General features: G+C 38.9%; 1 protein-coding gene across 1 annotated transcript; it reads left to right on the forward strand.

Moving 5' to 3' along the window:
* Positions 1-710: 710 nt before the first annotated feature.
* Positions 711-20528, forward strand: tacr3a (tachykinin receptor 3a). Its single transcript, XM_026358803.1, has 5 exons — positions 711-1533; positions 5075-5263; positions 5566-5716; positions 15894-16090; positions 17041-20528. Exons 1-5 carry the CDS (start codon positions 1166-1168, stop codon positions 17372-17374), a joined length of 1239 nt encoding a protein of 412 aa, XP_026214588.1. The 5' UTR covers positions 711-1165; the 3' UTR covers positions 17375-20528.
* The last annotated feature ends 3875 nt before the right edge of the window (positions 20529-24403 follow it).

A 24403-nucleotide genomic window follows, 5' to 3' on the forward strand; every position in this document is an offset into this window, starting at 1 on the left:
AAAAAGATACTGAGCGAGACCTACACTAGCCTACGGTAGTCACATACTGCAGTGTGATCTAGAGCAGTGGAGCCAACATGCTGAATGATCTCTCATATTTAAGTGTAGCGTTGCATATTCTGCTGACTGAATATACATGTCAGCTCCCTTTTATTTCAGAGTGGTGACGTATAATTCAAAATGTACGTTTTAAGAATATTAAAGTCTTTGTGGGTGTGTTTAAAAACTCTCCTGGTCTGATTGGACTCGATCAGCCAGGCTAATATGTAAATGTAAACCAAGTAGATCCTCACCCTCACACTTCGGGCTATGTAAGCAGATGAAGGAGCTTTATCTGATGTGAACAATTGGGTGTCTGGAGGGGACTTCAGCCTCTGACTTGAGAGTGTTGGAGTGACAGAAAAGGAGAGAGTCTGAGTCATGGTGAAACAGCATTGTTCATTCTGTTCTCTCTGGTGCACTGTGAGGATGATTTAAGACCTTAATAAGAGAAACGTTAAGATAGTGGCTAATCCACCCAAAGTGTGTGGAGTTTGTGGAAAACTGAACTTAAGGAGTTGGCACCGCACTGCATCGTGTCTGTTGATGAGTTAAGATAAAGGCTGGAAAAAGAAAAGTGTTATTGTACAGACAGTGCCTGCGATATTTCAATATCCTGTTTGTGACTCCTTTGAAATGCTGCTTTAAAAAAAAAACCTAATATGAAGGGTCAGAGCAGATAAAGGGACGCAGTGCATGCTGTCAGATTATAGTCAGCCAGGGAGAGCCTGTTATTCATCAAGTTTTAAACAGCAGCCCCGCGCATATCAATCAATCTCTTTCCCCATTTGTGCCACTTGTGCGTCAGTGAGTGCGCACTCACATGCTGCCTGTTGCTGCTGCTGCTGGAGAGGCTCCGCGCTCACACCCACTTTCAGCAGGATACTTGTTACACGCTCAGTTTAACAGCTGCTCGTTAGCGTTATTCCAAACTGAAGAGTGTTTTCGGAGACGGCTCTATAGGGTACCATGTAAGGAGATGTCTATCATTTAGGGATGCGGTGCGTTCAGGTTGCGCGCGCTATGGTGCTTGAACGCAAACGCTTCGCTCCTCAATAGGTAGAACAGACTCGTTAAAAGCACCAGAAACATTTAGTATATTTGGGGGGCAAAAAAGGAGAAGAGGATGGCAGCTCCACATAACGGATCCAACGTAACGTCCAACTTGACGAACCAGTTCGTGCAGCCTCCGTGGCGCGTCGCTCTCTGGTCCGTCGCCTACAGCTCCGTCCTGGCGGTGGCCGTGTTTGGAAACCTCATCGTCATATGGATCATTCTTGCCCACAAACGAATGAGGACGGTGACGAACTACTTTCTGCTGAACTTGGCGTTTTCCGACGCATCAATGGCGGCGTTTAACACTTTGATAAACTTTATCTACGCTGCCCACGGGGAGTGGTACTTCGGGGAAGCTTACTGCAAATTTCACAACTTCTTCCCGGTCACATCCGTGTTTGCAAGCATCTACTCCATGACGGCGATAGCTGTGGACAGGTGGGCTTCTGAAATGCTGCAAGCACAGTGATTAACTAATGGCAAATGATGTAAAGTCTGGTGTCTGGTGTATGGGTAAAATTATTGTTTTTATCAATGGAGCATTCATCCCTGTCTGTGTTGGCATTAATTAACAGTTTGTGAGTGTGTGAATTTTGTGTGGGTAGATTTGCTGCCCCCTTATACAGCCGTGGAGGTAGAATTGGCTGTGTGTTTCATTTTCACGCAGACTTCCTTCAGCATCTTCAGCATCAGCACCTTAGCCATCAAACAATCATTCACACAGAACAGAATAGTTTCAGCTGCTGGACTGCAGCATATAATGTATTCTCGCCTCCCCACTCTGATTTTCATTGCAAATGCTTCATGCATGATTTGTGGACTTCTCCTGTGTGATCATTACACTCTGTAATGCTGCGTTCCACCAGCAGTGTCTGACTATTTCATTTTGGGGCTCTTTAAAATGCCTTTGCCAGTATATAAAACAGCACTAACACCATATTCGACTAGGTACGTGTGGAATCCCCATCGGTTTAATTTATATTCCACTGGTCAGATCTTATCTGTCCCCGCATTTCTTTGTCAGAGTTTGTGCTCCCAGGTGATTCATTCATATGTTTACGTCAGCACTCAGAAGAAGGTGAATGACTTACTTGTGATTTGCATTATTGTGCTGGAGTGGCTCACTACAACAGCACACAGCGAAGGCCAATTCCACACGTTTATTTATACATTTCACTGCTCATAAATCACAGACTGAAGCCGCTGTTTTGCAAAGTGTCTGCACTGCAGTGAATAACTATGTGTGCCAACACCCTGGAGAAGATTACCCCCTCCCATGCAGTTATGCTCTTCGTTTCTTTCTTTATGTTACATGCATTCATGGTATTTCTTTGCTCTGTCACACATTTTTGCTCTTCCGTGCACCTTCACCTATTCCAGTAATGTGGTAATGCAGTCATCACTACCAGCTGGGCTTTGATACCGATCAGTGGACCGTCATACATCATAATGTTTAAATAAAGGGATTAGACCGGTGAAGGAAGCAGCCAGGAGCTGGACATAATGAAAGAAAAAGGCGTGTAGAAACCGCACGCAGGCACAGTGTGTCTGCAGTTGGTGTATGTCACAGTATGTTGTGATATTGTGTGAGGTGTTTTCCTCTTCTGCTGCTTCTCCTTGACACACAAAGGGAACAGCGCCTTTCCCGAGGCTGTGCTCATTTTTGGCTTCTCTACAGCAACTTTCATGCGTTTGTATTTTCGGTCTGCAGTGTCCATTCAATTCTGTCAACTGTGTACTGAGAAAGAGAACATCGCCATGACCTACATGATGTAGATGTAACCTCCGGTCATGCTTTTTTGTAACCTCAGTATGGTGCTGTCTCCGCTCTGATGTCTTGAAATGGCACGAGGCCACAGTTCATGATCATCTGTGAATTTGTCCTTCCCCCTGACTCCCTGCGCTGCCAAGTGTGTTTCCTTGGGCACTGTAGCAAGATATATACAAGTTGCTGTGTGAAAGATAAAAGGTGAATCCTTTGAGCTTTTTATGATAACATGGTTGGCGACTTTTCCATTCTCCACTCCTGAATATGATTGAAATCTGTGTTTTTCTTTATAGTTCTCCTTTTATGTGCATTACCTGAGTATTGCAACAATCCATGCCTCTCCCACTTTCATTACACAGTCACCACTAATGGTGAGGAAGATTTCTCTACTGGTATGTGCAGCGAGAGGTGGAGAAAAGACATAAAAAGCTCATGTCACTGGATCAGGGTCATTAAACACCTTCATGCATAGTTGTTTGTCGCCCAGAAACATACTCTGAAAATTTACAGACAACATTTGTTTTCAGAAACAAGTCCTTTTTGGTCAAGGGGACTTTTTACTTTGGCACCACTTTCAGGTGAACTGATAGTCTCAGAATAGTCTATGAAAACTGTTGGCAGTGGCATCTGTGGATTATCCAGTAATGGTTGCATCATTCTTGGACAGAGATGCTGAATTTGTCCCACAAACAAGTCCTAAACTCGTAATGGTTGAGTGTCCAAAACCGGAACAAATTCAACCGCAACAATCAGCATGGGTACTGAAAAATGTAATCTGAAGGAAGAAACCCTTTAATGTGATACTGTGAAGTGAGGGTGGCTGAACATTAAACACATTGCTGTCACCCGAGAACATCTGAGCCACCATTTGACATTTAGCTGTACAAATAATGTTTGGCTACTTGTGCTGGAAGTCTCCTCCAAGGTAATCTCTGCTAGTGAAACACCAGGCAGTGATAAAGTGAGTGTTTAGCTGGTAATGTCACACCACCAAAACAATACGTTGTCTGAAAGCTCTCCTGCGCGGCTTTAAGCATAAAAAAACATCAAGTGATTTATCATCCCACTGCAGTAAAGTTTCTGTGATCAAGCCCAGTTGATGCTGACGCCACTGTGAACGCGCTTTGATGTGTGTGGATGGAAACCTAAAAGGAGTATGAGTGTATGTGTAATTCTGCTTAGCTCATTTGAGTGTTACTGCCATCGCACTGAGGATATTGTTCGGCTGCCACAAGTCTATTGGATCAGCTGCCATTGTGCAAACATGTTGGATCCCAAAGAACTCTGATTGCTCTGGTGCATAATTGATTGGACATCTAACAAGCTATTCTTACGCTGCCATCCACAGGGGCCAGTGGGACACTCAGAATAAATGCCAAGCAATTACTGGTGAATAGACAGGACATCTTTCTTGTCGTCCCTCAGAGAGTTCCAGTCATTGAGGTGACAGGACAGGGCTCATTGTTTACCATCTCATGAAGATCGAATTAGTGGTTACACGGCCGGTATTATCAGCGACTGAAAATCAGTTGGCATCCTGAGTTGGAGTCATGTTGAGCTGGGAATCTCCTGCCAGTTTCACTGAGCCATTCAGAGAAACTCTCATCCTTGTTTTTTGGAACGAATCATCTGTCGGTTTTACTTAAAAATCAACCATCGCAGTGTAATTGGATTTTTACTGGCGGTCTTGCAGAAAATTAAGTGTAATGCAAATAGTGTAAGGAAGCTTTCTGAATTATAAATGAAATGACACAAAGCAGCCGTCGATCTTTGGGTCAGAGAACGTTTATTAAAGCTTAATCTCATACAGCAGTGATTTGTGAGATAAATCACTGAGTTGAGAAGATGATGTGCATGAGCTTAGAATATATTAATATATATTTCTGTTGCAAGATTTTTGGACTTTTTCTTTTGAAAAACTTTCATCTCTTCAGGCCACTAAATGTTATTTAAAGAAAACAACCAAAAGGGATGGGCAGCTCGCACCACACGCCATGAGCCAAAAAAAAAACAAAAAAAACATAAAGCCTGAAACTTTATAAACTTTAATAAACTAATAAAAAAGTACATTTAATATAAAAAAAGTAAAAACTTTATGTGTTTTTCCAGTGTGGCGATTTCATCAGGACAAAACCTAGAAAAACACAGGACTTGAAATGGATGCGACTCTAAACATTATATCTTTTTAACATTTGGTCTACTTCTCTGTAGGTACATGGCCATCATCCACCCTCTGAAGCCACGTCTGTCGGCGAAGGTCACCACAGGAGTCATCGTCTGTATCTGGAGTCTGGCTGTGATTCTGGCCTTTCCCCTCTGCTACTTCTCTACCATTCGAACTCTGCCCAAGAGGACCCTCTGCTACGTGGCTTGGCCCCGCATGGCCGATGACCCCTTCATGTGAGAAGCATTTAGTAACGTGTGTGTTGCAGCCCCCTGTGCCTTAGTCAAAACAGCGTGGGAAATTATTATTAATGATATTATTTACACGTGATCACCTATGTTGCTTTCTATTTTTTATTTGTGTTGACTATCATCTTTAGCAGCTTTCTGCTGTTGGCACATTTTGAGTTGAAGTTACTATCAAACCTACATTCAGCAGGTATTAGTTGAGCTTAGCACAAGGTGTATGAAATTATATATGACTGTAGATATTTTATAAATGTGAACATGCTTCACCACTTGCTCCTCTTTCTGACCAGGTATCATATCATAGTTACGCTTCTGGTCTACGTGCTGCCCTTGGTGGTGATGGGCATCACTTACACCATTGTGGGGGTGACACTGTGGGGAGGAGAGATTCCAGGAGACTCATCTGATAATTATCACGGACAACTGCAGGCTAAAAGAAAGGTGAGAACTCTTGAGGGGGAAACAGCGCTTCATTTATTCAGTAAGTCAGACAGGGCTGTCCAGTTATTATCTGAAAACATGGTGATTTCTCAACACTAGCAGTCATAGACTCAGGAATAATGGATAATATTCTGCCTCAGAGCTGCCAGATGTGGATGCAGATCATTATTATCTCACTGCTGTTTTACAGTCTAAAGTCTGATCTAATTTTGATTTTGACACATATTTGTCTTTAATGAACAGAAGATTTGGGAGGTTTCCAATTTGTCAACCTTTTTTGTTACAGCTACAAGGCAATCAATGCAGCTGCCGGCCTGCAACAATTTGCCAGCTTTCTGTTATTGTCATGCTACTTTAGGATTTGGATTTTAAGCGTCTTTGTGTTTATTAAATTACTGCGGCCAAAACCATTCACTGTCTACTTGGGGGAAATCCCAGACCACCACCAAATCTAATTAATTGTTTCCTGGCCTGTTTTGTGTTCTCAATATTTCATGATAATCTGTTGTTAAATGTTTCCTGCTGATTAACAGCCTGCTGAAAACATCTTCAGTTACTGATGTAACTAGGTAATGCTTTACTGCACAAATTATAATAACCCCCTGTTTGTGCTGTTTGGTACAGCTTTAAGCATGTGATATGAAACATATTTTTTATTTTGTTTGTACAAATGCACGATTAATCGAGTCACTGTCACGGTCCCGGCGTCGGCCTGTGCGATTATATAACTGCAAAAGGCTGCGATTTAATGAAATAGTAACAATACGTACCTGTGTATACCTGACAATCTAATAACGTGTATGGTCACATGACTGTTATAATAGTTACTTACAGATTTCAGAATTTTTCATATCCCTTTATTGACAAGCAACAAGCAACTGGCAACAACAAACAGAACAGCTTCTGCTTTGGGTGTGCGTCTGCAGAAAGTGGACATAGTGGCACTGTGAACATTTCAGGGAAGAAAACCTTGATTCCTCGCAACACAACCTTTGTAGTTGTCACTTGTTTTCAATCAATTGTTTGTCCACACATCTGCACAAGCACAAGCTCCAAAAAACTCTTGTGTCTTGAGGCAGTTTGAATGTGTGTGTGCACACTTTGGTAGACGTATCTGAAGCAGAGGAGTGTGGAACCCATTCTACACACAAGTGTTTACTGCTATAAAAACATAAATATGAGAAAAACACATCTGGCAACATGTTATAGGTCATAAGTAGGGAGATAACATATACAGTTTATTCTGCCTAGTATTTCTTTTATCTAAATCCAAACTTGCAGTACATATGTTTTATAGATGTTTTCTTTACTTTATTAGTGATTCTGGACCTTTTTGTCTGTCATCAGAAGATCATCCCTGTCCCCCTGTAGATCCAAACTAACTAATAAACTCAATACCTCAAAATAAACAGGTTGAGGTGTGTAATCCTAATAGCCACACAGTACAACACCTCCTCACCTCAGCCATGCGCATAACTCACACGCTCACTGTGAGGGAGTTTTTCACTGTGCACATCAGTTTGCAGGGTGTCACTTCCCAGCTGTGCACTGCACCAGTCTCTGCATGTAGTGGAGTAGTGCCACTTTGCAATTCGTTTATTACTTTGGATGCTTTTAGTCTACAATTAAAGAAAATATGTATGAATTCAACCCACCAAAGTGGCCAGTTTCAGCCTCTGCTGAAATCCAACCACATTTGGCAGGTGTGAATGTCAAGCCCTGCTACATATCCACAGTATTAAATACCTATCTTTGTGACATGCAGTGATGCATTAATAGGACTGTCAGTCAACATTAGGATGGGTAAATATAGAAACATGCACAGGTGTAACTCAGGAAAAACTCAGCTATCCGCTTCCAGTTTTGCCTTCTTCATGCTGTATGATTTCCTTGTGGCCTGAATGCAGGGCGCAGACTTTCTCTCTCCACCATTACACGCTTTCACCTTTTCCTATGAACCATTATTGGTGTCATGCCATTGTGGACATATAGTCTTCCGGGAAGAAAATGGGTCTGTGGGGAGTCCTTCCTGCGTAACAGCACAGATCAATAAGTGAAAAGGGATATTTGTGTGATTGTGTGCTGTTGTTTGTGCACAGGGATTTTTTTGTTATTGTTTTTATTTTCAACTATTTATTTAGTTTCAAATGTAGTGTGTGTGTGTTTGTCTGAAGATATTTAAGCCATATTCTTAAGGTAAAGACAGTCTGTCCTGTCCTTATCCTTGTTTTAAATGGTCTTTTTCTTTGGGATAAATGTCATGTTGGTTTCGAGTTTAGCGATGAAAGACTCAGAAAAGGTTACTGAAAGGAGAGAACAGCTCCGGGCAACACTGTCAAGCAAAGGTAAAACTAGCTGGCAACACACTAATGTTTTCACTGTATTCCAGACTCCTGTTAAAAAGTAGCTACTAAACAAAAGTATCCAGCTCAGTGAGCTGAGACTGTAGAGAAGATGACAAATAAACAACTGTTGTTTAAACAGAATAATTGAATATTTCTTATAGTTTGAATAATTTTAGTTTTTTGTTTATATCCTATGGGGCTACCTCCTGAACCAGCTGCGGTTCAGGAGGTAGCACACTCATCTGCCAATCGTGGGATTGGTGGTTCGATTTCCTTCTCCTCCTGTCACATGTGAAAGTGTCCTTGGGCAAGATACTGAACCCCAAGTTGCGACCCAGTGAGTCAGGTCAGCTGCATGGCAGCTCTGCCATCGGTGCGTGACTGTGCTGTTGTGTGCGAATGGGTGAATGAGAAGCAGTGTAAAAGCGTTTTGACTGCCAGTGAGGTAGAAAACGGCTGTATATTTATATTTAGTATAATCATTACTTTTTTATTTCAAGTTTATCAAAGAGGATTTAAAAGCATCAATTAAACGCATTTTGCATATTTAGAACACAGACCTTTAAAGTACATTGAACACAACATTTACCTTGAATGGTTTGTGCCATTAGCCAGGTCAGGGCTTCAGTTCTTATTATAGTCATATGTCTGTATCTATTTGAAATCTGTAATTGTAATTGTTTTTCTGCAGGAAAATGGGTGGTAAATGCTTTTGGTTTCTCTGTGTGAAGTTTAATTTAACCGTGGCAGCCCAACATTACTTCCACTTCCAATGCATAAAAGATAGAGAGCTGGAAAACGCAGTTTTTAAAGCGACTGTAAGACACCAAAGAGACCAATTTTGTTGGTAGTAGAACAGTGCTGAAGGTCACTGAAAAACAAACTAAAGTACCGAAGCAGCAGCAAAGCAGTAATAACCTATAGAGAGCATTTTCTAGTGGTTCCTATTGACGTGACAGAATTCCTGTGCAGTTATCGTATGTCTGTGAGGAAGGAAGCAATAAAATGCTCCATATGTCTGCCATTTTTAGCATCCTTATTGAAATAAAGATTCACTTTGTCCATTGTTTTGAGGTAATCCGTTCTGCCAAAGTCATCATGCCACAGGTATTCTATTTTAGGCTCGTGCCAGAGGCGGTGTGTTTAAAATGTCAGTCTGAAAGTGCAGCAATAATAAACTGTCATAAGACTACTGTATGACTATTTAAGACCATCTGTGTTCAACTTGTGTCCTAAGCACCACTGACAGTACATCTTTCTGTCTTCGTGAAGACTGCCCCAGCTTGTTCCATAATGAAAATCAAAGTAGAAGCTCTTCAATCAGTAAAACACATATAATATTATACAACCTGAGTTGGATGCTTTCTTGTGAGAGTAGGTGAAGGCTTTAAGTGGCTACAGTCACATAACCCCCTCTGCTCTTTCTTCTTCCCAGCGAAGACAAAAATTGAATCAATGTCTTTTTCACACCCCAATAAAGTCCTGCCGAAGCACTTAAGTGTAAGCCATGCTTCAATAAAGGCGTTTTACTTTATCCAACCCCCAGATCTCCTTTTCTTTCTCACAATAGATTACAAATACTGGCTCCAAAGAGGGCCTTTGTGCACCAAGCACCCTGTTTACCTAGAGAAAAAGGGGTAACTGCAGGCCTTGAAAAGCCTCTACAAACACAGAATTCAGTACTCTCAGAAAGAATATTAAAATGTCTCAAAATGTGATAATAATTCTTAATTTTCTTTTAAAGAAAGTTTGTGGTGAAGTCTTCTAGCAACAGCAAACAAATTACTTGTACACTGCTTAAAGAGCAAGATACATCCATGTTTGAGAATTATCTTTGCTAATTTGATTTTGGTGTAGTGTTACTATCCAGTCACAGGGAGGGAGACATACAGCACACAGGACTTTTTGTCCTGCACCCCATATTTTTAACCTTTTTGTTGTTGTTCAGTAGTAGAAACATATTTTCTAGGGCACAGTATGCAAATGGTCAGTACAAAGCACAGTGAGCAGGATTCAGTCCTGCTTTCAAGCTTTACTCGAAATGAATGCATGAATGGATGTTGTGGGCGAAATAAATCAAACATCAGGGAACAAGTTGCACTTAAATTAAATTAAGTATGAAAGTTCAGCAATGTATCAACAAATGAAGTTGTTATGTGTATAAAAACATAATCCAAGAGCCATTACATTTCTTTTTCAAATACAGCCTGTTTGCAGTTTAGTTGGGTATAAACATGGTTTTTAGAAGACAAGGTTGCACAGAGGGATTCCCGGTTAGTTAGGCAAAGTCTGACTCCAATTTTCCCTCCTTCCTTTCTATATTCCCCCGATTAGTTTTTTTCTCCTTCTGTTTTGTGTTTACTGAATGAGTCTATCTTCTGCCTAATCAGTTGCATTCAGGCACACAGCTTGCTGAGGTTCGTCTTTATCACGTCACGTTCTAAATTGTCTGAGGAGCTCATTTTAGCTTCAAGCTAACTAATGGCTAGTCATTTACCGAATTAATGAAGAAGCATAAATCTAGTGCTGGGGCAAGCCCCAAGACTGCCTTGGTCGGTTATGATCTAACTCAATATCCATTTTATGCATTAAAAGGCTCATTAGCATTCGAGTTTCATTACTTTTTTTCAACGGCAAACCAGTATCAAACTGATATGTTTTCCTCATCTGTTCCCATTTGTTTCCCACTGCTCATTTTCATTTAGATGCGAAATGCTGTGTTGATGGGGCTTTTGTTAGCAAGGTGCGATGAGTTAGTATCAAGTGTTTACTGCAGAATCTTTTAAGTTGTCAATTTCCTTGTTTTTACACCTAATTCGTTTCAACATTAGCCACACACAATGATTCCACCCATGAATTACTAATACCTTACCATTAAAACAGGCAATTAGTATTTATAATAGACCTAAATGTTCATGAAGCACAGTGGAAGATCTGTATTATAAATTAGTTAAATGCACGCAGGGCAGCTAGTGTCAGTGTTTATTAGTTCTCTTTTCAGAGTGTGTACAAACCACTCTGAGTAGTGTGAACTGCATTTCAATCAAAACCTCTGAATATTAGATTGTGAATGTCATTTACTCGACACTGGGTTAAAACAATGATGAGCTACTGAGTACTTCACAAAATACATGTAAGGAGAGAATCCAACCCCACCAGGCTCAGGGTGGGAGGCCATCTGCCTTAACCGGTTGGGGATGAGTGCGCAGTAGAGAGACATGAGGATATTAGACAATAACAATGCCAGCAGCTTCCTGGTGCATTCAACCATCTGGAACATTCAGCCTCCTTTTTCCATTATGACGATAGAAGAAGGATAGAAGGCATAAGAGAGTCTTTTCCATGTTGTAGATTTAAAATTAAATATCAATATCAAGTAGCCTTAAATTACACAGGCATGTTCTGTTGGCCAGTTTGGTGTAGACTGATCCTCTGTATTTCACAATTTGGACTTAATATAAACACTTATTCTACTCTCAGACCTGATGGAAGTTCAGGGCTCAGCCAATTGCTTGCCATTATCTCTCCTGCCTGACAATATATATGAAATAATAGACACAGATGGAATTATATTTTCATTTTCCAAAGATATTCCACCGTAGGCACCTCTTACTGTATCTCATAACTTGCCGGCTGCCCTCCTGTTATGCTACATCAAAAATTGCCATGGTCAAAAAAAACAAAAAAAAAACAAACAAAAATCAAATTGTAAAAATAATGGAAATGGGCTAGAAATCTCATTTATGTTTAGTATGCAGAGGAGTCACCGCTAGGAGATGTTGTTAGCTGTTGAGAGGTTAATTTTTTTCATTCATCATTAGCAGCAACTCAGTAACTGTGCAGTATGCATGAAGGAAAACATTGTATTGTGTTTTGCTATCATAACAGAAACAATCCTTTGTTAAAAACAAGAATGCTGGCTTTAGTCCAGAACAACCAGCTGCCTCAGAATAGGTGCTGTAACATTACACAGTGGCTGCACAGGAGCTTCACCTGCTGCGCCGGTGAATTGAGTTAGATTGGTGGCTTGTTAATGATAAATACAGGTTTGAATTCTGGCATTTTCATTTTTCTGTGCTATTTTGTCTCCTTGTATTGTTAGTTAAATCACACTGAACGCCCTACATTTTCCCTTTTCCCCTTCCTTTAGAAATCTTTAGAAAAAGAAGTGTGTATTTACGTGTGCATGCATTCGATTGACTCACTATCTTTCTCACTAATGTACCACTGTATAATTCTCTGGAAAAAAAACACACAGTGTGTTTCTAGTAAAGATAATAGGTTTGGGAAATTTGCTTACTTACTTTCTTGGTGAGTAAATGAAATGTTTGACAGTCTGCAAAGTAACACTGGCAGTATGTGACATATCGCTGCTTACCACAGGAATAGAAGCTGGGGGGAAAAATCAACCTTATATTTCGGAGCATGTCAAATGCTCATCAGTCTTACGTCCACTTTTTTTCAGTGAGTTGTTAAATCACAGTCAAGGAATAGATTGCATGGACATGTAAATGTGCAGCATTGAAACATTGGTGTTTATGCTCTGACCTTGTTGTAGAAAGTGGGAAACAACAACATGAACCTCACCCTGAGGTTCACCTGCATATTTAACAGGCAGAAATAAAAACAGTGTCTTACCTCATTCTTTCTTAGCACGAAAGCAAATGCATTTATTTCCCAAAATGTTGAATTATTTATTTAGCTATGTGTTAAAGTTTGTGTTGAACTAAGTTAGTTTGAAGAACTCTCTCCTCATAAATGTCCCACAAACTAATTTTACATTGGACTCTGCCAACGTGACTACAATAAAAATCAAGAGCGTTTTCATGGTTGTGTTTCATTGTCAGCACAGTAGCACCAGTATTCCTGCTGATACAGTACAATTACTGTTATTAGTCTCATTATAGGAAATTTTTTGTCCCACTAGTCTTTGTAGAATTGCCATCATGAAACATCAAAGTGGTTAAAGTACATAAGACATCTTTCCTTTGAGGTCTACTCTACTGTATTTAAATTTTCTGTTTGTTCTTCACTCATCTCTTATTCTCTCTGCCCTGTCTGAGTCCATTTATGAAGGATTTTCAATTCAAACCAATAGCCAAAATTATTTATACTTTGTATTAAAGGAAACTGATTAACTGACATTAACCGAATGTAAAACAAACTACAATGCTTGTACTGATTTAGTTATTTATTTTGTTCTTTCTATTTTTTCTTTTTAAGCACATTATATTTATTGCCTCACATTACTAATTGACAAGAGTTTGCATTGTAAATGGAACTGTTAATAAAACTTAATAGAAATAATTGATTAAAGTCAGTGTTCTAGCAACCTAGAAAGAAAAATATTTTCTAACCTGCAGTAAAAGCCAGACATATCCAAGGAATTCATGAGAAAAGAGCCCCAAAAGAATTTTTGTTTGCCTGATACTGCTCCATTTCTGTTGCTATCCTGGGCTTTCACTTGCTTTTCACCAACAGCCCATTGCTGATATACGTGATCTGCAGTCATATGGTTCTCTCAGTTAGAACTTTTTTCTTATCCTTGCCCTCTGGAAAACAACCTCCACAACCAGAAACAAGGTAAAAACTTGAGACATGGAGAGAATCACTTAGCTTTTTGACTGACTATCTCTCAGGATATAAAAAAAAACAATCAGAGAAGCATAGAAACAATAGAAGGCATGATGATGCAAGTGATTTAGTAGGTGAGAACCATACAGGATGCACCTTTCTATTGTCAGTACTTGTGGTGTCTACCAAGGTACAATTGTAGGCCCATTTTTACTTGACATAAACTGTATAGGTCTTAACTTGTTTATATTTTGTTGTTTTTATTTCCTTCCATTTCTTTAACAATTTTGACTTTCAAAATTTCATCATATTGTTTCTGTTTACTCTTGATCTGCCTGTACTTCTTTTTGCTAGATCTCTGCACATGCTCAGTAGAGTTAAGTGCTATATAATACGCAGCCATGCTATTCCTGTCAACAATATTACATACATTTAACACGGCATATGGTCTGAAATAAGTGCTTTGACATACTAGTTATATCCCCTGAAAAATATGCAGCAGGAGATGTTTTACCCTAAAGTGAGCCTAGTGATGTTTTAAGGAACGATACAGTTGATTGTTTTTATCATGCACAAAATCCCACTTAGTGGACCGGATTTTACAGTAAACTACCAATGAAATGGCATGTTTTTAATTTGTACTTGTGTTACTAAGACTACAGTTATTTACCCAACCATTTGTTCACAATATTATATGTGCCACTGAATATATATTTGAAAATCTTAAAGTAATGCTTAGGGTTCAAAACCCCATATTGTCACTATTATATGGGATGACAGTATGTGCTAAAAGAGGGCATAGCAAATCAGTTCAGATAAAGCAAACACATACTTTACATGTTTCAGAAGTCAGTATCAAAAAACCTACAATATACTATGTATACAATCTAAACAAGACCTAGGACTACTTCATAATATGTTTTGCCTGTCTATTTACATGTAGCCTATTGAGAGACAGTTTTCATAGTGATTGAACTGCTACGTCATTCTGCTAAGTGCTGTTGAGGTTTGTGTGTTCAGACTTTCGTGTGAGACACATTTTGACAAGATTGTGGCACCAGAGTTGATCCTGAACACTGCGTGTTTCGCCAGTTCTGTGTGATGAATGTGAGATTAACTGTTGTGCTGAGCTACAGTTCATGTTAGTAAAGAGAGGTGTGAGAGGAGTGGAAACATGAACTCGGTACAGAGAAACAAAACTTGTATGTTCACACTGTCATCTAACAAAAGTACTCAATGTTCACCATTGTTTAGCAGCCATACACAGTTTACAGCTTGCCATGTTAAGCCATAAACTTCTGAGAAACATTCACTCAAAACAAGGTGTGCCAGGACTTGTGTTTAGATTTCAGGAAGGATTCAATGATGTCTGTTTTGTCTCTGCATGCCTCTGCAGGCTGCCTCTGATGAGTCACACAGTATTATGGATCATGGTCTTAGTTACCACCCAGAGACAGCCCAAAGCAGTTCTCTCAATTCACTTCCAAAGAGAAAAAAGACTGGAAGACTAAAGACTTTCTAGAGTTTCCCAATGTAGAATGGGTCTACAATGAGTCTTTAGCTATCAAGCTTCTCTCCTCTGGAACCAGTTCAGGTTCGGGAGGCAGACACCCTCTCTACATTTGAGACTAGGCTTAAAACTTTCCTTTTTCATAAATCTTGTAGTTAGAGATGGCTCAGGTGACTCTGAACCATCTCTTTGTTTTGCTGCTATAGATTAGTCTGCTGGGAAAGCTGTGCCAGTGCTGGAAATACATTTTTAGTATTACATTTTGTTTCCTAATAAGTTGTTATTTTCAGCAAAATGCAGCCCTATTATATGTTTAAAAAACTATATTAACTAGATTTTAATACTATAGATTAATTTAACAGATTTAGCTTTCTTAAAATGTAGGTTGTATAACATAGTTTGTGTTTAGTGTTCCTGTGGTTTTGTGCTCTAATGTTTTCTGGCAAGCCTGTGCAAGTGATAAAGTTTTCTTATAATTTCCAGGTGGATGTATATTTGCTATCAAGTCAGTGGAGCTGCCACATACTGTCTCATTTGTTTCAATTGCACTCTGTTTTGCCAGGTGCCACCAAAGTGATTCAGAAATGGACTGAAATTGCATGTGACCCCTGTCTAGTTTGATAGACAGTGTTCATTTTCTCTGACTTCCACGCTGCCGTACTTCAATCACTCTCCATGCATCCTAAACACAACATAACAGTGAGAGCTTGTGAATGTTTCCCATTATTGTTCCCTCTCCGTCTTGCAGGTGGTGAAGATGATGATCATCGTAGTGGTGACCTTTGCCCTCTGCTGGCTGCCCTATCATGTCTACTTCATTGTGACGGGTCTCAATAAGCGTCTGAGCAAGTGGAAGTACATCCAGCAGGTTTACCTGTCAGTGCTGTGGCTGGCAATGAGCTCCACCATGTACAACCCCATCATCTACTGCTGCCTCAACAGCAGGTGGGTGACAACAGGCTACTGCTAACACACCAAAACACAAAGTTTTACAACTGAACACTACTACTATTAATAACTTAATAACTAAAAATTCTTACTAAATGAGATGGCATAAGTGAAATTGATTGTATTATTACACATCGCCGTATGTAATTGAGTATCATTATGTTTTAATTAAGTTTTGCTTGGCTTCATTAATTATGAATTGTGAAAGAGAGATACATTTACCAAGCTTATATCATTATCACCCAGTGGTAAGAGAAATAGAAATAAATGAGCTTGCTAAATCATCTGATGTTCGTTCAATCCATGCAGAAATAATATATTTAAAGACATGGAAAACTGCAACAAAGGAAAACATACCCGTTTCTTGAGATAAATGTTTTTTCACTGTTTTGTGACTTTCTCTTCCTGAGTTTCACTCTGTGCTGGTGTCTTTTTATCTATCAGACCAAAAATAAAGTCTTTCAAATGCTAACATGCTTTTAAAATTATATTTATATAATTATATTTTTTCAATTTTATAAATTGAATTTCTTGAGAACGCTTCAGCAGAAAATGACTCTTTTTTCAGTGAATAACGACTCCGATATCACTCAGTCAGAAAAATGGATTTGATTATTTCTCTCAAGGTGGTTGATGTATGAATCCATACAGCCTTGAGAGCCTTGAGTGCTTTGAGAAAAAACATCACATCCAAGATCTCAAGTACTGTTGTTGTACTATTAAGTACTATTGAGTACTGTATAAATACTGTGGTTGCACATCACTTGACTCTTTCATTACTGTAATTTAGATATTTCTCAGCTGCAGAGCCAAATGCTTGCACTAAATACAGCATATGTTGCAGAACATGCAGGAATCATGCAGCTACCTGATGAAGCAGTATTATTAAAGCTGTCTTAAAGTCCTGTGTTTGCCAATCTTCTCTCTCTCTTTGGATGTGCCACCAGGTTTCGAGCTGGCTTCAAGCGAGCATTTCGTTGGTGTCCATTCATCAAGGTGTCCAGCTACGATGAGTTGGAATTACGCTCCACGCGGCTGCACCCAACACGCCAGAGCAGCATGTACACGCTGTCCCGAATGGATACCACCCTGGTGATGGTGTACGACCCCGTCGAGGGCGATGGTGGTGCTGGAGGTGGGCCTGGAAAGAAAAACTCTGTGTCAGCAAGGAAGAGGAGCTACATCACGTCTCGCCACTCGGAGATCACTGGATGCAATGGTGATGGTGCAAAAACACAAAATGGAGATGCCCTGAATGCTCAACCTGAGGAGTTCTCATGAAGAGCACCTCAAGATACATGCATTCAGCATAACACACACAGACACAGATTTCGATGCACGTGTATAATACACCATATACAAACAGTGCACATTGTGTTTGCTTAATTAGATGTAGAAACATTGTAACATGGCTGACGTGGTTCCTTAAACAAGCTGAAAATGATGTGTAAGGGGTTTGTGATCAACTTGACTAAGGTTTATATACGTAGAAGCTTTTTGCGTTTCTCTGAACTAATTAGTTTAATGTATTATTATTGACATGAAGGTGTTGTTTTACTTATTCAGTGTTTTTTTTTTTTTTAATCCAAAGTAATCACATTTGAAGGAGACAGTAAAAGTAACCCTTACCTTAACCTAATCCTAATGGATTATATTGATTTTTGTAAGAGCATGGATGGATTTCTGCTAATACTTGTCACATCCTATTTGTACTAACTGTATATTTTTATATTATCCCCTAAATTCTACAGAAATATCCAGATGAGCAGCACTATATTGTGAGTTTAAATTCAAATAAATAAAGACATTTAAACGTGTTTAACAGCGGTAACCTCCACTTACCAAATGTATCTGGTGTAGTGAGTTTCTTATTATGGGTTACTTTTACTCTTTTGTGTGGGATCTTAAAGTATTTTGTATGATATCTGTGGATACGTGTGAACTGGTGTCCACCACGTGTTTGTGTCCACGAGTCTGTTGATTAAGAACCCGTCCATGCTCAGGCATCGCCTTAACCAACATGCAAGGTGAATAACATTTACCTTGTACAGCATGATCTTGTAAAATTCAACCACTTTCCTACGGAGTGATAATCCAGTTTATTGAATCAGGGTTTGCCTGCTTTCTGGTATTCAGTAACTTTTCCCTCCTCTTCGGCTAAACAATCAGTTCAAGCACAGTCAGTGCACTGGTGTTTTGTTCGTTTTGTTCATTTCTCGGCCCCGTGGTTCAGTGAATAGATAATGAACTGAATAAATTACTCTTTGAGATACTTTATTAAAATATGTGCTAGAGTGGAGTTACAGTCTCACAATGGAGATAATCTGAAAATACGTCGAGCAGTGATTGTAATTATGTAAGTATGTCACAGTTTTCATTGCTCATCTCTAAGTATGAACTGTGAACTTTATTTGATCCAGAGGATGCACTCTGCACTGTTTCTGCCTGAAGCCACGAATGAATGAGTGGCTGCAGAAAGTCACCGATGGAATAGCTGTTGATTGAACTCTGCTTGACTCCATATGTGGCTCTGAGTTTGGCGCTGAAAGTATTGAAAGTGAATTTAGCTTTCAGTTATGTAACTGTTCAAAGGAACACGTTTCCTGGTAACTGGCAATGAGCCAGAGGCAAAATCATTATACATCCATTATACATTTGAAACGTGTCAATAGACATGCTGTTGGAAGTGACAGAGAGGTAACCAACAAGGCACTAGTATGTGGCACAGTTTTGGGTTCAGTCTATCTTAATTTAACTCCCTGCTTATGTGCACAGCATGTGCTGAAACTACACCCAGCCTGTGCCATTTTGGGTTTACAGAATGTCAAGTGGAACCATACTGGGACAGGAACCATGCTGCAACAGTGTGTTCCCTCTGACTACACAACACACAACCTCTTTACTGTATGTGTCCATGAGTGTTGCTGTTTTTTTACTGCTGGAAATGCATATATTGGTTTATGTTATTTATTACTCTGTTCACACAGTGTTTCGTGAGCTTGCTTTGCACCAAACCTACCTGTAAACTGTTTTTCAAAATAACATGTGGAGCATCTCGCTGGTTCCAGTATAAACCTTATACAGCAGAGTTGTTATTATATATGGTGATTAACAAACGGTAAAAGGTTTCAAAACATTTATTTAACTATATATTAAAGAAAATGGAAGGTCAAATCAGCTATATAGATCTTTTTTTATTACCAGCAGTTCTGAATGTTAGACTTCATGAAAGTATTTACTTAAGAATGTGAATTAAAACATGTTGCGCATTTCAGTGTATTTTTAAGCTGCTCGCTACTGAAGTTGGTTAAATATATGTATTGTATTGTTTCTGTGTGTTTTGCATGAATGTAAAGGACAGCGTGTGCCTCTCTGTGTAAAGTAGTGACTTTACTGTATTCTTTGTTGTGTTTTTAAAGGATAATTAGTTCATTTCAACCTGAGCCCTGTTACCTTGTTCTTACCATTATATTATCAATTCTGATGCTCCCATTACGTCTAGATATTGTTGTATATTGCAGTAAAATGGACAGGAAGTACTGCTTTCATTTTATTAAACAGGACTCAGGTTTAAAAGAACCAGTATTATCTTTTACAAAAACAATAATAAAGCTATTATTGCTTGCAAATGACAATTGTTTTGGCAATATGAGATGGAATTACAGAAACTCGTTGTTAACGAAAATGCTAAGTGACTTTACAATGCTACACTCTTGAGTGTATATCATATGTGTTATTGTTCCTCTTATTGTACCTCCAAAAAGGCTTTTCATTGCTCTGCATTGGTCAGTACTGAAGTATTTTCTTGATGTAGCTTCATGGCTTCTTTTACTGTATCATGAGTGTTTACAAGTTACATGACATGATGATGAACTGTAGCGATGACTTTTTTGCAAATGCAGTTTAACTTTAATGGGAACAAAAAAAAAAAAAAAAACAATAACTAATGAGCGACAGTGTTCTGTTTTGTTTTTTGTGTTATTTGTCAGAAGTAATGCTGTGTCATTATAATAATCCGCAACATTTCAGTATCTCAATTTATTTATACGATATACTGTGTATTAAAACTTGTGGAAGCAGCCTGCATTCATAGAAGGAATATCTTTTCTACATCTACCTCTACCTCTGCCCAGCTTTTAAACATTAGACCTTTGATTTTGTGAAGACGTGGACAGGCGTCACTGACATAGGAAACTCCTAAGCTACACAGACATGTATATTTGATATGACTGATACGTATAATCTGAATCATTACCCTGTGAGATCAGTAGACACATCACTGCACAGCACAGACTCATTCTGTTATTTTTAGTCACTTCAGATACTAAACAACAGCTCAAGTTGAGTTATTTACAGAACTGACTGAATTTGCTTTAGAGCTAAGTGTTGTGCAATAACCAAAGGAGTCGCCGAAATTGAGATCAACAAAAAATCTTGCGGATTATAACATTAAGGTGACCTTTGTTAAAGTGTCAGCATGTGGTGTTTTCGCTGTCTTGCTGTAGTGAATTAGTTAATAAACTGATTTTTAATTCAAACTGTGACATTGTGAACATTTGAGCTGAAGGCGTCCAGTCAGGGAAACAATCTGAGGTTTGATACAAGGACCTTTATTATTATCACCACATAGTTAGATTAACACTTACCTATGTTACCTATGACAGCTTTAGTTACTAGTTTCTTTTTGCAGATGAAGATTTTTTAAATATGCATTTAACCAATAAATACTGAGAATCTTTACTGATGTAGCAACAGTGGTTTAAGACAAGCAAACCTGTTAGGAGCAGCTGGAGTATGTGTGGCTGAGTGTGTGAACACTGTGTTCGTGTGATCTCAGGTGAAATTTAATTAGTTTCTCTTTACTTATTGTAGGAAAAGTTGAGAAAAAGAAGTGAATGAGGATATCAGATGTAACTGAGAGCCAGTTTTTCTTTTCTGGTGTTCTAAGAATAAGCATACTAAATCTTGGCTGCAGTCTTGTTTGCCTCCACTGAAATGACAAGCTGCACTGATTGGACATAGTGAATCATTCAGCTTCTTCCTCAAAATATTATTAGAGCAAGGCCTGTCAAAACTAAGAAATGCAATCACCATTAAACGCTTAGCAAGAGATGCTGGTTTCCACATGCTCATTTTCCTCACAGTTAAACGTATTTATTAGCTTGTTGTAGATAAATAAATGAATAACAATCTTAAATTATAAAAAAAAACAAACACTGATCCCGTAAATGAATCACCTACTTTATCTCAAAATGAAGTTAATGCTCAGTAACGCAGCAGGCAGCCACTGACGTGCTGCTGCTGTCATCAGTGACGGCGAGTCTTATTTCACTCCTGCTATCAGAAGATCACAATTTATTTACTGAAAGCTGTTTGCACAGTGGGAATCCGGGAAAAGGTAAGAAATGACAAACAGAGGCTGAAGCTGATGACGAAGGCTAAGATGGGGAGCAGATACAAGAAAAGGTCAAAAGGTAATAAGACACATCGCCCACATCGGAACATCTTTACCCTCATCGTAACAGGGAGGGATGGCATACTTTTCCTTTGCTGAGGATAAACTGACACTGTGACACCAGCAGGGAAATGATCTGCAATTTCTAAAATGTAAAACCAATGTTCCTTGCCATTCTTTAAAGTAGATCCAATCACATCCAAATGGTTTTGTTAATGTAAAACAAGAAACATGAGGGATGTTCCAACTCATCTGTTCAGTTTCTACTTTTCAGACATTTTCCAGCATGCAACACTGGAATATTAATTTCACACACATATATAACCTAAGGCTGTTCAATTATTCATCAAGGTTGTATTAAACCATTATTTTCTTCTACAGATTGCACCACTAAATAAGGTAATAGGTATGCAGCAGCTCGTCCCTGCTGCTCACAGGCCTGTGACGATGCATTTGCCAGTGCTGTATTTTATGTGTTGGATTTTGTATATGAAAAAAATCAAAACAAATAAACATGCACCTTTCACTTTTTATCGCTAATTCAGTGACATGTCAGCAAACTAAGAACACATGAGTGTAGGATTTCTCTTTTGATGTGTTGAATACCTGCGTTGAGGCGCAGTGGATACTGATTTTTGGCTTGATGTTGAGTTGGTGATTTCATGTGTGTTTTTGTTGAGTGTTTCTAAAGAATTTGTTATTTTAGTCTACAAACAAGCATGGATCTGCACCACTAAATAAGGTAATTGTTACAATCCACGTCTGCTGCATGTGGTTTAGGAGTGCTGGTCTGTGTCAGACCACTTGGCGGGTCGGTCATTTTTAGAACAGCCTCTTACCCACAACAACATCAACCAAAAACAACTATTTCTACAGATTTGTACCTTAAAACAAACATAACTAAATTAAGCCAGACTGCTTGGCAATGCTGCTTGGCACCTGCATTGCAAAGATCTTTATGTGTTAGTTTTCAGGTACTCTGTTCATTGCAGAGCACAATATTCATGTTCTGCCTCTTCTGTGTAGTTGGTAATATGGTCTATATGGTCTATATGGTTTTGTCTGTGCTGAGGGAACCCACAGGTAACAACATCACCTGTTATTGGCTTCCCCAGTTTAATGAAGGTTCATACAGTAAAATAAATCACAGGGAGACATTAGCTTAGTGGAATATCACTTCATTGTAAACACATAAGAATGTTGACTCTAAGAGGACAGGTTTGTTTTCTTTATAATAAACTTTGGTGTTTTTATGAAACGGATCCCAATAAACACGAGCAGCATTAGTAAATATTATCCTTTATCCTTTGTTACTCTGCGTGTGACACTTTGCACATGTTTATAGGGAAACATCAGATTTGTTTTCCCCTGTGTGCACTTCACAAAAGTAGAGACAAACTCAGTCATCATCAGCTGCAAGTCGTGGTCAATTAAGATGTTCTGCATTAGCTTTATGGGAAACACCAGTGCCGGAGGTCAGGTCCAGTGAAGGTTACAAAGCTACACAAGGCCTCATGTAAGTGAACAAGTACGAGTGCAGAGCCACTATCGGTGTGTGAGTCAACCCAAACCCAAACCCCAACCCCAACTGAGACATTAAAACACAACACAGGGATAGCACTTGGGTTGAGAACATGCCAGGACTGAGGAATTAGTTTTTTATTAGTGATATAAGATATCTGGAAAGGTTAATTTGTTAAGTGTGTGTATGTGTTTTCTCCTTTGGTTTACAGTTTTTAGACTTTCAATGTTAAACCATATGTGCAGACAAAGAAATGTAGATGAGAGTATCACACATTAATACTGGCACCATTTCATTTCAGGTATTCCTAAACCTTTTTTTAATATTATCAGTTCCACCCGTGCTTGTCTTGATATGAAAAGACAAAATGTCAACAGGATGAAAAGCTGGAGAAAATGGATTGTTTGCACTGGATCTGTGTATGTGTGACAAAAAAAGAGCGTGATGAGTGATGAAAAGCTGAAATTAAACTGTGTCTGTGCACAAAACATTGTTTGGGAAAAAGTACTTGAACTGAGTTACAGCCCTTGGAAACACCTTTAAGTTCAGTTGCAGCCTGTGGAGATGCCCCACGAGCACTTGCTTTGAGTGTAAGAATTTGAAATCAACTTTAATTCTTCCATTTCAGCAGATGCCTCACACTGTGAGGTGCCAGCTACAGTTGTTACAGCTGCAGTAAGTAGAGTGGATTTTAGTCAGAAAGACAGACTGCTCTAGAAATTCCACGCTAACCAGGAATGCAGTGAATTGTATGCATATACTATATATATATATATATAATAAAAAATAACATAGTTGCTAGCACCAATATCATCAACCAACAAATACAGCAATAAGACAATAACAGACTTTGAGTCCATTTTAAACACTGTTAAAGTTAATCCTCGTCCATGCAGACAGGTTGGCTGTGAACGCATAGTTACCACAGATACAATCCAACAACATTCGGCCCATAATCTAATCTCCAGTTTATTCTATTATATTGATGAGCAAAAGCTTGACACAATATTTGTTTATATTAATCAGCGATAAGACTCATCTCACACATACAAATAGAGTTCCTCTAAACAACAGAGAGGTAACACCCTGTACATGTCACAAGTCCTCCACAGGGCTAAAAACACTGAGGGAGGTCTACATGGTTTAGACACAAATGAAACAACACCATATCTTGTACTTGTATATTTTGAGCATTTTTAAATAAAGTCTCACTATAATACTAGGATCTTACGGGGGTTCTGTGTAGAACAGTGGGTGGCGTACAGTATACTATATTTCTCTGAACCGATTACTCTAAATGTCAAAGTAATCGTTGTTTAGCTGTTAGAGTAAC

This window comes from Anabas testudineus, chromosome 1 (assembly GCF_900324465.2).
Source record: "Anabas testudineus chromosome 1, fAnaTes1.2, whole genome shotgun sequence".
Lineage (NCBI taxonomy): Eukaryota > Metazoa > Chordata > Actinopteri > Anabantiformes > Anabantidae > Anabas > Anabas testudineus.